The sequence below is a fragment of the Nannobrachium achirus genome (genome assembly GCF_963921795.1).
Source record: "Nannobrachium achirus genome assembly, chromosome: 20".
In the NCBI taxonomy this organism is placed as follows: Eukaryota; Metazoa; Chordata; class Actinopteri; order Myctophiformes; family Myctophidae; genus Nannobrachium; species Nannobrachium achirus.
In genome coordinates this window covers 16,984,223-17,000,614 of record NC_137827.1, presented here as the reverse complement: position 1 = coordinate 17,000,614, position 16,392 = coordinate 16,984,223, and the positions used below count along the sequence as shown (strand labels likewise).

Genomic DNA, 16,392 nt, shown 5'->3' with positions numbered 1-16,392 from the left:
TGTAGCACAGTGTGTAGTCCATCAATCAATTCAAGCTCCACACACGCACGCACGCACGCACGCACGCACGCACGCACGCACACACGCACACACACACACACACACACACACCAATGTGTACAGCTGTTGTTAAACCAGTTTTCTCTTCCCCTAAATGCTTGTGTGTGTGTGCGTGTGTGTGTGTATGTGTCTGTGTCAGGGACGTGCAGAGATTGTTAGAGAGGCAGGGGCTGAAATTTCTAAAAGGGCCTTTTAGCGTAAATATCGAAAATAGAAGACCTCCAAGCACACAACGCGTCGCGCTGGGACGCGGTGTGAGCTTGGAGGTCGGCTATTTTCGGTGCGTGATACCACACTGAACTAAATCAAATCAATACTGGAAATGTGGCGTACAGCATGGATTTCTACACAGAGAGGGCAATTCTTTCAACATAAGATGATGCACTCAAGTTCAGGAGAGTTTGGAAAAGGCTGCCTTCGGGTATGGCATGGAAAGAGGGCATTTTCATTTCTTTCACCATATAGTAAAAACTGCATTCATGGTCTGGAGTGGGCACTTTTTACAGATGGATAAAAGGGCAGGGGCTCGAGCCCCCTTTGATGTCTATGTGTGCCCGTGCCTGGTGTGTGTGTGTGCGTGCGAGGGCGTGGTGTCGTGCTGGTGCTGTCCACGCGCAGGGTCGTCGTACAGCAGTTGGCAAATAAAGATGAATTCTGTTGTGTTTGGCAGCGGCCCTCCCTTCATTATTTTCCACTTTGCCCAGCGCGCATCCCAGACCTCAGCAGCTGTTTGTCATGTAAAGACACTCTATCAGACACTGACAGCTCCTCGCATGGGTCCTCCCTCACACACACACACACACACACACACACACACACACACACAGACAGACGCATGCACGCGCACGCACGCTTGCACGGATCGTACACACTTCACTTGTGCGCATATGTAGTGAACATATGTAGTGATCTGTCTCGCTACACCGCTGCATTCGTCACAACTTTTCTCTCACTGTACATTCGTCCTCTCATCCTCCTTCCAACAATTTGTTTATCTCATCCTCGTTTTCTCATCCGCTTAACCTCATCTAAAGGCCCGTTTATAGTTCTGTATGTTTGGCCCTTTTATAATTCTGTATGTTTGAGTTTGTGTACGTTTCAGGTGAGAGAGGACGTGCAGTAATTGCGTCGACATGCTTAGTTCATCTACGGCGTGTGCGTGCCGACCCGCTCTCCGCTCCAATTCTGCTCCCGTTGGGGCAGTGCGCCGCATTTGCGCCTCGCAGCACAGAGCACATGCACGAGAGATTCTCAATGCGCCCCGACTAGGATTTCACTCTAATGATAATCCACACAAGTCTTTTAATGAATACTTTGTGTCAGTTAACGTTATATCACCAGCCAGTCAAAGGATATACGATTCGAAACGCAAGTGAAACGTTTTCTTTTTTGGCAAATGAACCACACTCAGCTTGAGTTGCCCCCATCTATCGAATCTGGTGATTAATCAATTAGAGAACGGCGTTCAAGCCACAGAGCTTTCCATGTTGGTATCATAGAGGTATAAGAACAGCATCTTTTCTTCACTACTGCCGCCACGGTTGACAAAGGTTCGCCACGGCTAGTTCATGCGTACGTATGTTTTAATCGGTTTTAATGCGTCGGGTTGGGTGTTGTCCACTAGCCTACGGACAGGGAGAAAGAACGGATACCAAACGGACAAAACTGAAGAAATCTCTCTCCCCCTCCATTTCTAGTGTAGACCTGCGGTCCTTATGTATTACTAGGCATTGTACTTTATTCTCTCATCCCCTTTTATTCTCATAACATTGTCTCAACTCGTCTCATTTGCTCCTCTCATTCTCTCACACTCACCCTCTCAATCGCTCATCTAATTCTCTCATCCTGTCATCCAGTGTCAGTTCATCCGCTTCCAGTTCACTCTTTCTTTTTTTATTCCCTCCATTCTCCCTTTAAACTTTCTGTCAACGTAAACGGAGTCATTCAAATTGGAGCTGGGGTTCAAACAGACTTGATTGAATCTGAATCTGAAGGCAAAATCAGCTTATTTCAATCCGACCCTTTTGAATCAATATATTGAAAACTTCTTATAAATTGTAAAGTGGTCAAAGTGAATAAACCTATTTATTTATAAGCATTTAGTGCACATGGTGAATTATTCAGCCTTTTAAAACGACAGAAATGTATTCAATTTCAAAAGTAAAACACGTGAAGCAGACTTAACCCAGCAAGCACGGTCAGGACCTGGACCAATCAGTGACGTCTCAATTGGGGCCAGATCAAGTCAAACCATGACTAGTCAGACTTGGCCTAGAATATCACCTGATTTCAACCAACATAAATCCTGCACACGAAAACGGACGTCCTGGATTCATCAGAGAGGGTCCGATCGAGGCCAGATAAATATCATAACTAGTCAGATATTTCAACTAACATTACAAACAATAACAATAATCCTATAGTCCGTATGATGTCCTGGTAATGACGTCAAGATCATCCCCATATGGGCTGTGATCTGGCCTAGTACTGAACGTCACCGGAGTCACCGGAGGACGTTATCATAACGCCTATATAATATCTTTGACTCCAAAACGATCGAGTCAGAATAATGTTCCCACTCTGAAACGAATACAAAGTGGAACCGGATATACGTATATATCGACCCTCAACTCAAACAACCTTGATTGCTGGAAACAACACCTCGTGTGTATGGTGTTTGTTGTTCCCTGTGTGTGTGTGTGTTTTAGGGATATGTCTTGTTGTGAACACACAGGCTGCAGACAGTTTGGGTGCTTTTTATCTTATCTAGGTTGTGGTCAGGCTGTTTATCAGGCAGCTTCCTGTTTTGGAGAACACATCCATATCAAAAGGGGGTTAGTTTACTGGAACACTTCGCTGATGAATTGACTTGAAAAACCAAGGGCTCTCCTGTGTCGCTGCCGTGAGGTCCATTGTTCATTGTCAGCACTTTGCATTGTCTCTCGCTGTACGCGGGAATCTCTGTAAAGTGTGTAAATTAGGGATGGGACAATACGCGATATTATCGTTTTTCGTGATAAAAAACACTCACGTTAATCGTATAGAGGAGATTTAATTTATTGTGATATTGTCCTCCGTCACGCACTGGGATCAATTCACCTTTTATTTGCCGAGCTGCATATCTGGTACCACTTAAACCCTCTACAATTGGTAAAAACTTGATTTCATGTTTTTCACTCTCTACCAAATCTCTTTGCCTAAAAATAGCCGATCTACAAGCTCACAACGGGTTGCAACACGTTGTTGTGAGCTTGTTTATCTGCTATTTTTTGGCAAATGTACAGCCCCAGGATAATGGCACGGCCCATTCATGATGAAGGTGTACATCGCTTCACAATGTCACGTAGTAAACTTGAACATCTGTGATTTTGAGGCGAACCACCACCGTGCAAAAGAGCACATCTTAGAGTTCTACAGTCAGTTTTACTCTCAAGCCGTGTGAGTGAGCGAGAAAGGCGGACACCGTGGAAAGTAAATTGAGAGGAAAAAAATAAAGGGAAATGGGTGTAAATAGGAAACTGACTAGGGGTCACTTGTGTTGCTTATGCGCTCCACAGGCTGGTGTAGACACAGACAGACGGATGTGGCCATTTCCACTTTTGTCACATGACCAGGTTTGTGGTCTCAGATGAGGAAGTTGGGATTCCCTCTGTCTAGAGACACTTTACACTTGCAGGGTGGGGATGTGTTCCGCATAGTCCACCTGCTGCAAAGAATGGCAATGGCTAGGGCTGTCACAATTATTACATGATCGCCTAATCGCAATTATTTGACATAATCGTGATTATTTTTCATAATCATCGTTAAAAAAATTGTGGAAATAGCAGATCTACAAGCTCACAACGCGTCGTATTGTGACGCATTGTGAGCATGTGAATCGGCTATTTCCACTATCAATGTTCTTTTTTTTAAGTATAAAGTTGTCAAATATGTCAGTCATTTCTTTGTATATTTAGGTTATGTGTCATATCTGCCATGTGCAACTCCAAAGCCTAAAAGCCAAAGAGAAATGTAATTGTCAACGACAAAAACACAATTAAATCGTTAATCACAGTTATTTGAATGACAATTGATCGTCATGTAAAATGTCATAATCGTGCCCTAGCAATGACTGCACTAAAACGTTTAGTTGTTTTTTTTAATGCATGGCTTGCTGTCAGCTTGTGTTTAAAAAACAACAACAACTAAGGTTCCCATACAGCCGGTATAGATAAATCGTAAGCGTGTCCCATACAGCCGGAAAACAGATGAATTGCTCACACAAACAATTTTTGCTTTTCTAAGTGCTCCAGTGGGACGTGTGCTTTCTCAACACACGAGCAATGACACAAAGTCACAGTAGTATGTTCCAGTGAGCCCAGCGGGGCTTTAGAGGTGGACCCTAGGTGTTACATTTCATCATGATGAGCGTGTTTGCCTCGCTGGCCATTCCTCCCCATGTGGTCTTCTCCCCTGTCTCAACAATAAACGGCCTCTAAATGCCCATCATCAAGGAATTGCATGAGTCACCATTGCTTTAATAGTTAGTCACAGAGATGTGTGTGCGCTAGGGCATTCACCAAATATTAGAATATTCGAATATCAAAGTCACTATTCAACGTTGTACACCGAAGTCGAATATTCGCTTTTTTTTTTTTTAAATTGTTTTCTCTTTAAAAAATATATAGTTTAGAAAGCTTGGCTAGATGGGAAGTCATAAAAATGAGTTGTCAATGCCCCTGGTGGATGAATTTGTTAATGCTCTATACCAGGGCTTCTCAAACCTTTTTAGGCCGTGACCCCCAAAATAAACATATTTGAACTGGGGACCCCCACCCTGACAAGCACTTGGAATTGTAGGTATTACATTTAATGTGACTCGGTTCCGCAGATAAATATTGTGAAAATAGCAGATCTACATGCTCACAATGCCTCGCAACGCGAGGCGTTGTGAGCATGTAGATAGCATGTAGATAGCATGTAGATAGATAGCATGTAGATAGCATGTAGATAGATAGCATGTAGATAGATAGATGCCCTAGTATGCGCGTATGTGTGTGTGTGTGTGCTTGCGCGCACGCGCGCACGTCTGTGTGCGCCTGTTTGTGTGGTTATCGTCATTTCACTGACAGCCATGTGACTGAGAGGACACCCCTGCATGGAAGAATGTCTCGCTGGTGCCGCGCAGCCGTTGCGTCATTGGAACTGGGGCAGATCTCTCAGCCCGTGCCAGTTCTGGTGGGCACTTGTGCGTCAGTGTGGCTGGAAGCAAAACCTCAGAGCGTTTCTGAAGGGGCTGTTGTTGTCATCTGCTAAATATACACCCCGATGCTATCTAATGCATACTCTACACGTCACTATACGCACACACACACATTCATACAGAGGAACACCTGTCTCGACCCGTCATTGTCTGAATATTCCGCCGTCATTTATTCAGTCAGTTTGTTTGGTGAGCTCAAGTCTTCAGTGTGAGGCTGTGAGCAGAGATCTATCTGATGATCGCTTGTGGCGTTTGAGGCACAAACAAATGTGCTTCCATATATCGTCACTGTCGGGCAGAAACCTTGTATCTCCAAGTTTCAAATGTTCAATGTTTTTTTTTCGCGATGTAATCACACAAGGCTGTCGCACAAAAGTAGTGAAAACAGCAGATCTACGAGCACACAACGCCTCGCGGTGCGAGGCTGTTTTCACTAGTCTAAATCATTTTTAAAATGATAAATACAAAACAAACGGCATTTGGACATACAAGGTTTCCACACGACAACGACGATATATTATGCCATGTCTTTTTCTAAATGAAGTTCTAGGGTTCTCCAATGAGGCTACTTACCTGTTAGGCAAAGCCTTCCTCTGCTGCGTGTGCGCTTGGATGACAAACTGTAATAACCGAGCAAGGTACACATGATGCTGCATTGTGCGCATACCGTCCCCAGTGTGGAGTGGACTGGCATGAACTGTAGCCGGAGGATATGGGTCAGCCAAAACTTGACCACAGAACGGGGTGCCAGCTGAGGCTGTGCGGAGGAGACGCACAAGGCCTGGTATGGAGAGAGCTCCGGCCACTGAGGCTGCCATTGAGATTTTTCCTGTGTTGTTGAGAGATCCAGTCCAGGTTTTTTATGTTGTCTTTGGAACAGGTTGCTGGTTCCAGTCCCGGTTGAAACTACGCTTCTTGTAGAGCCCGACCGATGCCATATTTTTTGGGCGATGCCGATGTTTGCCGATGGAGAGTGCTAGACCACCGATTGCCGATGATTAACCAATGTTTTGTAATCATTTAAAATAATAATAATAAATAGTCTACATTTTCAAAAACTTCTTACATTCAAAACTTTTTTTTATTTTTTTTTACCAATGGTCCGGGGACCACCAGTGGTCCTTGAGGGATTTCCAGTTGGCCCCCAGCAAAATGATGGAGATTTGGTAACCAAATGGACCCTTTATAAGATCTTTAACTCATGAGTGTAAAATGAAACCCAAATGGATCCTTACGGGCAACGACAATATATTCTAAGTTTTGGGTATGAGAGGCTAAATGTCATCAAATGGTGGTCTAAGATTACTTATAAAAACAACCGATACATCGGAGAGATACAGTAATGACCGATGTCCCATACTGACATTGGGGTCCAAAAACGACCGATATATCGGTTTGACTGATATATCGGTCGGGCTCTAGCTTCTTGTAGTCCTGAGTCGGGCCGCCACCGGTGTGCCGGAGTAAACAATTTATTTTCCTCCTGAATGAATGGTCGTGATAAATCACGCTCGGCAGCAAGACTGTCTAGAGATTCTCTTAGATGACTTATGTGGATGTTGATTGATCCTCCGAAGTGTAAAACAGACAAACGACTCGTGGCTGAAATTTCATCACGACTCGAGCGAACATGAGGGAAATCCACCATATACCACCCAATCGCCAGTCAGTCAGTGTGTGTTTCAATTATGAGCAGCATAGCATACCGTCACTGTCAGGCAGAAACCTTGTAAATGGTGCATTTATATAGCACTTTTATCCAAAGCGCTTTACAATGTGCATTACATTCACCCATTTACACACACATTCATACACCGGTGGTGGTGGAAACCATGCAAGGCACCAACCAGCTCACCGGGAGCAACTCAGGGTTCAGTGTCTTGCCCAAGGACACTTCGACATGTAGACAGGAGGAGCCGGGATTTGAACTGCCGACCCATGGGTCATTGGCCAACCGGATCTACCTCTTGAGCTACAGCCGCTCCAAGTATCTCCAAGTATCTCCAAGTTTCAAATTTGTGCAAGTAAAGCCCTGCTTCATCATACAAGGCCGTCGCACAAAAGAAGTGAAAACAGCCGGTCTGCAAGCACACAACGCCTCGCGCCGCGAGGCGTTGTGTGCTTGTAGATCGGCTGTTTTCACTAGTTCAGTTCATTTTTTAAATGATAAATACAAAACGAACGCTTTTGGACATACAAGGTTTCCACCCGACGACGACGATATACATTCGAGGGTTCGCAGGTAAGAGATGAAAATGGCATTCCGAAGGCTGACAAAGTCGAGCTAATTTCTAAATAAGCTACATTTGGTTGTGGAAAACACTTACTCTGCAAGAAACGGGCGATGAAAAATCCCCTTCCCTGCCATGATGAAAAATGGCAACAGACGTAATAACATATTGGACATCTGCTGCGGATTGAAGTCTAAAGCACACTGTGCTCTGGGGCAGATGTTTTCTCTCGTGCTGTGATTTGTGCCGCCACCTTGCCATTTGCTGTAAATCAGGTGTTTTTCTCTTTTCTTTTTTTTACACTCTGGTGTTTGTTTTGGGTTTAATGGCTCAGCGTAGAGCAGTGGTTTTCTAACGTTTTGTGCCCAGCACCGCCACGGGGCAAGTCAATATCTCAAGGCACATCTGTATTCATATCTATGCAAAGTAGCCTCTATAATGTGTTCTTAGAATTTAAATTAAACAAGAATTCCGGACTACCCATTGTCTTACCTTAATTCAGGGGTCTTCAACAGGGGGTCTGGGACCCCTAGGGGGTCCTCAGAGTTACTACAGGGGGTCCTCCAAATCTTTGTGTGATAGAAACATTTTTTCACCTTTTTTATATGCATGCACTTGAACCATATAGTGTCCATATCCTGAGAACTTAAAAATAGCAGATCTACAAGCTCACAACGCCTTGCGCTGCGAGGCGTTGTGAGCTTGTAGATCGGCTATTTTCGGCAAAGAGCTTTGGTGTAGAGGGGAAAAGGAGCAGACCAAGTACAGAGTGAAACGTCAACTTTATTAAGTAAATCAAGTAAATATCTGAAAACACACATTGACATGAATCCAAAATACACTGATGATTGTGCTGTCAAACGACGAAACTATATGGAATCTATGAAAAGCAGAAAAGGCTATAGGGGTCCCTTCTTCATCTCTCTCTCTAACTAAGGGGTCCTTGGCCTGAAAACGTTGAAGACCCCTGCCTTAATCTGATGTTATAATATCCCAGAACAAGTGGTAATTATTTATTGTCTCCACCTGCCGAAGGCATGGGGGAGAGTATGTTTTCCCCTCCGTCCGTCCTTGTGTCCGTGCGTCCGTGCGTGCGTGCGTCCTCGCAGTTTGTGTGCACCTAATCTCAGTCGCCGTTGGCCCGGTCGCTGCCAAAGTGAGCACACACATTCCCTGGATGCCAATCTAGAACCTCTGCCACTCTGCCCTAAATATTTCAAATGGGCCTTTTCTAGCGCCACCTAGTGGCCGATGTTCGCAAAACACATTTCTGTGCACTACTCTTACAGATTTTGTCCAAAAATCCTACAAATCTGTAGGCAGTATCTCGACAGTCATGTGATCGACACGTATCTGTTCAATTTTGCATATTCCATCCTGATTGGCTAAGATTGGCTTCCAAAGTTTGTAGGATTGAGCCGTTTAAAAAAAAAAAAAAGCCTCAAATCACAAACGCAAAGTGCAATTATCATGAAATCGCGCACACAAGTTCCCACTAGGCCGAGGAAGAAATACCACTTATTTTTTTTTAAATCAGCCTCATGGTGGCGCTATAACAGGCCGATTTGTGGTTTTACCTATAACTCCACCGATCAGTTTCAAACTTTGTAAGCGCACTCCCTAGAGGCTAAGGATAAACCTTTGCCCTGCATTTTTCACATCAGCCTTTTATAGCGCCACCTTTGGGCCGGCTTATGCAAAACACATTTTTGGATATTACTCCTTGAGATTTTATCCAAAAATCACACAAATCGGTACACAGTATCTCTATAGTCATGTGATCAAGTCTGATCTGTCTGATATTTCATATTCCATCCTGATTGGCTAATATTGGCTTCCAAAGTTTGCAGGATTGCTCCGTTTTTGAACAAAATGCCTAAAATCATCAACGCAGCTTGCAATTACCGTGAAATTTGTCACACATATTCCCACTAGGTCAAGGAACAAATGCTACCTTTTTCACATTGGCCTGTTATAGCGCCACCAGCGGGTAGACTTTAGCAAAACACATTTTTGGAACACAATGCTTCAAATCATGCATGCAGTGTCCGATTGCCATGAAAGGTCTAAGGTGAAGAACATATGCCACCCTTTTTACATTGGCCTATTATACAGTAGCACCACCAGGACGCCTGGCCTGGTGGAGACCTGTGCTCGGAAGAGCACTGCTTCTAGTTTTATTTATTCATTCATCCCGAGTCCACCGCATCTCCGAATCGCGAGCGGTGGGGGTTTCCGGTAAAAACGCGTAGGAAGTGCGAGGTCCGACGATGAAGGCAGGTGATGAAGTGTTTGTATCGTAGGTCTGAAAGTAATCCTGCGCAGCTGATCTGCACGGTTGGCCAATTGTTTAATCGAGAGACGTGACACTACATCAATGTTGTAAAACATAAGTTCTCGCCTTGGCCGAGCAGAGGAGACATGATTGGATGCTATTAAAAGCATTCTGCTCTGTCTGTCTGTGTACTGCCTCAGTTCTTGGATCGGATTCACAAGACAGGAGCCTGTGGTTTGTGCGTGTGACTGTGTTTGTGTCAGCGCGTGTGTGTGTGTGTGTGTGTGTGTGTGTGTGTGTGTGTGTGTGTGTGTGTGTGTGTGTGTGTGTGTGTGTGCGTGTGCGTGTGCGTGTGTGTGTGTTTGAAGGAAGGGAACAGGATCTCATATTGACTGATCTCATACCCCTCCACTTCTCTTTCTCTCTCTCTCACACACACACACACACACACACACACACACACACACACACACCCACACACACACACACACACACACACACACAGAGCACGCTTGTGTCAGAGGAAATGGGGCAATTAAGGACAGCTTGCTCCAGCACTGCATGGGGTTAATATGCGGTTCCGTAATTAAAAATAAATTACACTTTTCCTGTATAAATATTCAGATCTCACTCCAGTGTGTGTGTGCGTGGCTGCCTTGTTATGGTGCGTAAGTTCTTTCTTTTCTTTTTTTCTTTTTTTCCCCCTCCTTCCTTCTGCGAAACATCTGGCGCGACATTTCCTGAACCGTCACTGGAATAAATTGAGTTTTGTCCGCCTATGGGAGATTCATTTGCGTTTCTTTGTGAGTGAATGGAGGTTCATGGCTGAAGGTTATGGCTTCAGTCTTATCTCAACAATGTGACTTGTTTTGAGATGAGCCGTCCCAAACATTTCAGGCATCTGTTGAAAATCTATCGAAATTGAATAATAAAATGAATACTAGAGCAGGTGTCTTCAACATTTTCAGGCTTAGGACCCCTTAGTTGAGCTAGATGTGAAGCAGGGACCCCCACAACCTTATCGTGGATTCCATATAGTTTAATCGTTTGACAGCACAATCGTCAGTGTATTTTGGATTCATGTCAATTTGTGTTTTCAGATATTTAACCACTTGAACCGTCAATACTTAATAAACTTGACCTTTCACTCTGTACTTAGTCTGCTCTTTTTCCCCTTTGCACCAAACCCCTTTGCCGAAAATAGCCGATCTACAAGCTCTGCGAGGCGCTGTGAGCTTGTAGATCTGCTATTTTTGGCTAAAGTTCTCAGAATATGGACACTAGCCTATAGGGTTCAAGTGGTTAATATAAAAAAGGAGAAAAAAACTTTCTATCACTCAAAGGTTTGGAGGACCCCCTGTAGTAACTCTGAGGACCCCCTAGGGGTCCTGGACCCCCTGTTGAGGACCCATGTACTAGAGAGTAGTGAATGAATAGAACTCTAAAGGGACATTTTTAACTCAAATCTTTGCTTCTGGGGGTCCCTCCCTGGAACACTATATTTTGAAATGGCGGTCCGTGGCCAAATGCATATAACTAATGGAGGTCCTTGACATGAAAAAGTTTGAGAACCACTGATATAGAAACTTACGTTTTTCAGGGAAAAAGAAAAGAAATGTTTAGAATCGGCCTTTAGTCTTAGTGGGTTAAATCCCATTGTCCTGATGTAAGGAGATAATTTATACACACATAAATATACCGTGTGTGTGATGTGATTTCTGGGGTTTTAAAACTTGGTAGTCTACTCTTATTGTGGGAGTGTAGGGGGTGTGATGACACAGGCAAACACTCACAACTAAAACAGTATTTAGAGAAGTGGTCACACAACACATTTACGTGAAATCGTTTAAAAATCGTGGAAGAATTACAACATTTTCAAACCTGATGTCCCAATTTTGCACGTGTCATTATTTTCAAACATTTTCTAAGTTGTTAAAACATTTCCACAGATGTTCAAACCTTTTTGAGAGGTGTCTTTAAAAAAAAGTTTTTATATCAACAAATCAATGAACTGCTTATAAGTGTTATTGGATTGTCCGTTTCAAAATAGTGTCATGCCAAAAAAAAAAATCACTTAAAAAATATTATTGCGACCATCAGGTCGCAGTTACTATGAAAAGCTCCACCGTCAGTCTGTCAGTCTGTCAGTCTGTCAGTCTGTTCGTCACGTCACACTTTTGCCCTACTCATATCTCCGCCACCGTTGGCCCTATCAATGCCAAACTTTGCACACACACTCCTTGAATGGCAAACCACAACCTCCACCTCTCATTTCTCACATGGCCCTCTTCTAGCGGACTAGCGCCACCATCAGGCAGATTCTTGCAAAACACATTTCTGGACACTGCTCCTAAGGATTTTGCCCTAAAATCACACAAAGCTGTAGGTACACAGTATCTCTAAAGCCATGTCAACATGGATCTGTCCCATTTCCCATATTCCCTCCTGATTGGCTACGATTGCCTTCTAAAGTTTGTGTATGTGACGTGACGGTCGCTTATCTGCCGATTAGGGAGTCTTACTGGTATATATCATTGTTGTCAAGCGGAAACCTCGTATCTCCAAGTTTCAAATGTGTACGTTAATTCGTAAAGTAAAGCCCTGCTTCATCATACAAGGCGGTCACACAAAAGTATAGTGAAAACAGCTGATCTACAAGCACACAACGCCTCGCACCGCGAGGCGTTGTGTGCTTGTAGATCGGCTGTTTTCACTAGTTTAAATCATTTTCAAAATGATAAATGCAAAACGAACGGTTTTGGACATATGGTGTTTTCACCCGACAACGACGATATTTTGAAACCTTTTCCCTATGATGACATGCCCAAAACATGGAATTATAAATTATAATTCTTATAATTGATTAATTGATTAACTGTTGCACCTCCACCTAGACGCGTACAAAGAGGACAGGAGGCCGGGTAGGAACGAAGGTCCCGACTCCGGCTAAAACCACCATTTGTCCCGGCCGCTGACCTACACTAATGGAAGGAGGACGACCAAGGCGGTCATTTTAGCCAGTGCCAAGTGAACAGCATAGCAATTAGATGGCAGGAAACGTGTCGCACCTCCGGGAATTAGGAGAGAACCTTGAGAAAGGAGAACCCCGCGCATCATTAATCACCAAGACACCATGTGAAAAAGAAGAGCTGTCACGCGCTGCTCAGCATTTTGAGAATTAAACCGTTTTAGACCGGGAACGCATTATTACTTTAAACATTATTTTATGCTTTAGCTATTGAAAAATAGCAGACATCATCAGTACATTCATTTCAAGTTTTGTCACAGAGCTTATGTAACACCCAGAATCAGGCATCGAATGGGATTGGCACCTGACCCATATTGCACTTTTTGTGCCCCCGGAACATTAGGTTCATTTGTTCATATGGTATGGGAATGTCCCGGAATTTCTGAGTTTTGGGGAAAGGTTATAAAGACCTGAAGGGTTCCCAGTTCGAATCCGGGCTCCTCCTCAGTTAATGTCGAAGAGTCCTTGAGCAAGACTCTGAACCCCTAATTGCTCCCGGTGAGCAGGTTGGTGCCTTGCATGGTTTCCTCCGCCACCGGTGTATGAATGTGTGTGTTAATGGGTGAATGTAATGACAAACTATGTAAAGCGCCTTGGATAAAAGCGCTATATAAATGCACCATTTACCATTTAAAATAGCAGTCTACAAGCTTGTAGATCTGCTATTTTTCAATAGCTAAAGCATAAAATAATTCCAGGGCTTAATGCGTTAAACCATGTGTGAAAAAGAGTCTACAGTATGCATGCACTAGATTAGGTTTTTCAAATACGCATGTAGACACACCTCATCTTGAAGTGGTTTCACTCTGTGGTCAATGACACATGCCTCCCCTTATCTTTCTCCCCTATCAGGAGAATACATCAAGACCTGGAGGCCCCGGTACTTTCTTCTGAAAAGCGATGGCACCTTCATCGGGTACAAGGAGAGACCGCAGGACGTGGACCAGCTGGAAACCCCCCTGAACAACTTCTCAGTCGCCCGTAAGCATCTCATCTCAATTCATCATCTCACACAACCTCAACTGGACTTTCTCCTCTTTGTTTCTTACCTGTGTCTTTTACTGCATTAGCCCTTGCAGATCTATATCAATAACTATACTAGGGCTGTCACAATTATTACATAATCGTCTAATCGCAATCATTTTTCATAATCGTCATAATCGTTTCCATGTTGAAAAATGTTCATGTATTATTTTTTTTAAGTAAAAAGTAGTGACAATAGCAGAACTATAAGCTCACAATGCAACGCGTTGTGAGCTTGTAGATCGTCTATTTCCACTATCAAAGTGTAAAGTTGTCAAATATGTCCTTAAAGGAACTATAGTCAACTTTGTCTTGAAAAACTGATGCTAAAATAAAAATAATGTTTTGAAAATATTTTATAAAAAAATAAGCTTCAATCATACCATTGTCAGACCGACACTTTGTTTACATTCTAGTCTATAGACTAGGATGTAAACAAAGTGTCGGCCCTACAATGAAAAAGTTGACTATAGCTCCTTTCATTTCTTTGTATATTTAGGTTATGTGTCATATCTGCCATGTGCAACTTCAAAGCCTACAAGCCAAACAGAAATGTAATTGTCAGCGACAAAAACACAATTAAATCGTTAATCGCAATTATTTGAGTGACAATTAATCGTCATGTAAAAAATCTCATAATCGTGACAGCCCTATCAATAACAATATTGGTAGAAAACTCTGTAGCATCAACTGGTATATTTAGAGAGGAAAGAGGGGTGGGGGACAGATGGTGCGACTACCAAGGAGGAGTAGCATCATCTATGCTCACTTGTATTTTGAGGTCAGCCGTTGTTTTTAGTTTAGTTTTGAGTTTGGGTACAGAGTCGAGATCTTTAATGGGTTTTGGTAGTTCATTCCACATTAGGGGGCAGCATAGCAGAATGCATTTATTCCCCAAGTTTAAGCTGGATTTTGGGGGAATGAGGTCTCCTTCTGGTGTTGTGCCTGTGGGCATCGCTCACTCTAGAGCAAGGGTCTTCAACAGAGGGTCGAACTAATATGTGCGACATTGTACGGCAAAGTATGACAATTAGGGCTTATTGATCAGGTTGATTATTATAAGTGAATAATTTTTATAATGTTTTCTTTTAAAAAAAGTGTCATGCGCCTGGCCTACCGGTCCAGGTGCATACCACTTAGGCTCAGTGTAGCCTGACAGCGTGTCGCTGGTTCGATTCCCAATCCCGACCAACCTTTGCTGCATCACTCCCCATCTCGCTCCCCATGTCATAAAAGCCCAAAAACATATCTTAAAAAAAAAACATGTTCCTCAGTTATTAATCAGAAAAGCCGGATAGAATAAGAACTGAATGTGTCTCTCTCTCTGCTTCCGATGGGCCCATCAGGCACCTGACACGCCTTTAACGTTGTTGTGATTTGTTTTTGTCTCTTGACATAATCGAATTCTGTCTCCCCTCCCTTTTGATCATTTCTATCTTTCTCTACAAAACAAAACCAAAAAAAAAAAAACTATGAAATGCCACTCTGCCCGGCCCAGTGGGCACACAGAAAGTTGCTGTGATAAGCTGCTCAGATGACTGAACTGAGCAATTAGACAGCATACTGTTTGTTTAACATTTTCAGGCCTGGAATTATTTTATACTTTAGCTATTGAAAAATAGCAGATCTACAAGCTCACAGCGCGGCACCGAGTGCCGCGCTGCGAGCTCGTAGGTCTGCTATTTTTGAAAAGTCATGAAAATGTGTGCAAATCTTTGAATATATGTATTTTGAAAGGGAACATTTATAACTAAAATTTTGCTTCTGGGTGTCCCTGGAACTAAATATTTGAGATGGGGGTCCATTGCCAAATACATATCATTTTGGGGGTCCTTGACATGAAAACGTTTGAGCACCACTGACATAGAAACATATATATATATATATATATTTTTAAACCTTAGAAGGATTTAGAAAACACTTCTAGAATCGGGCCAAAAATATTCAAAGGCTTGCACAAAATGTTCAAGAGTTTAAAAAAAATAGCAGATCTACAGGCTCGCAGAGTGCCACGCTCGCTGCGAGCTTGTATATCTGCTATTTTTCAATGGTTAAAGCATAAAATAACGCGCAACAACGCGTTTCCCCGGTCTAAGCGGCTTAACAAAATGTTTTCCTCCCTGACACTCGTGAGTTATCGCGGCTATTAGCCCGTCCCCCGATTTCAATTATTTATCCCCGGCGCCGCTCCAGAGCTCTGTCTCCATCATCGTCGGTGGCTCCCCGAGTTTGTCACCGCCTGCGACCCCAGCCACGGAGGACACGTGGCGAGGCGCTGCTGCCGCAGCTGGATAACACAGATAAACCCCCCTCCACGGAGCCATGTTGGAGCTCAGTGGTGGTCCTACCACCCCCCGTCCCCCATCCATCAGGAGCGGGGCCGTTCTGTGTGTCAACGCTCCTGACGTATCTGCTGACACGTTCCGTTTGGGGAACAGATGTTTGGTTGCATGAAGAGGGAGATGCAGATGGAGAGGACTCTGCCTTTCTTTAACTCGCTTATAACGTCGTCATGAGTAATCGTAAAAAAAAA

At 43.5% G+C, this 16,392-nt stretch overlaps 1 protein-coding gene across 1 annotated transcript in view; it reads left to right on the top strand.

Annotated features, from left to right (window-relative positions):
* Positions 1-16,392, top strand: part of akt1 (v-akt murine thymoma viral oncogene homolog 1) — a 79,632-nt gene that overhangs the window by 28,663 nt on the left and 34,577 nt on the right. Inside the window, exon 3 of the mRNA XM_080750033.1 lies at positions 13,689-13,817. Coding sequence (XP_080606159.1) covers positions 13,689-13,817 — 129 coding nt within the window. The remainder of the gene's footprint in view (positions 1-13,688; positions 13,818-16,392) is intronic.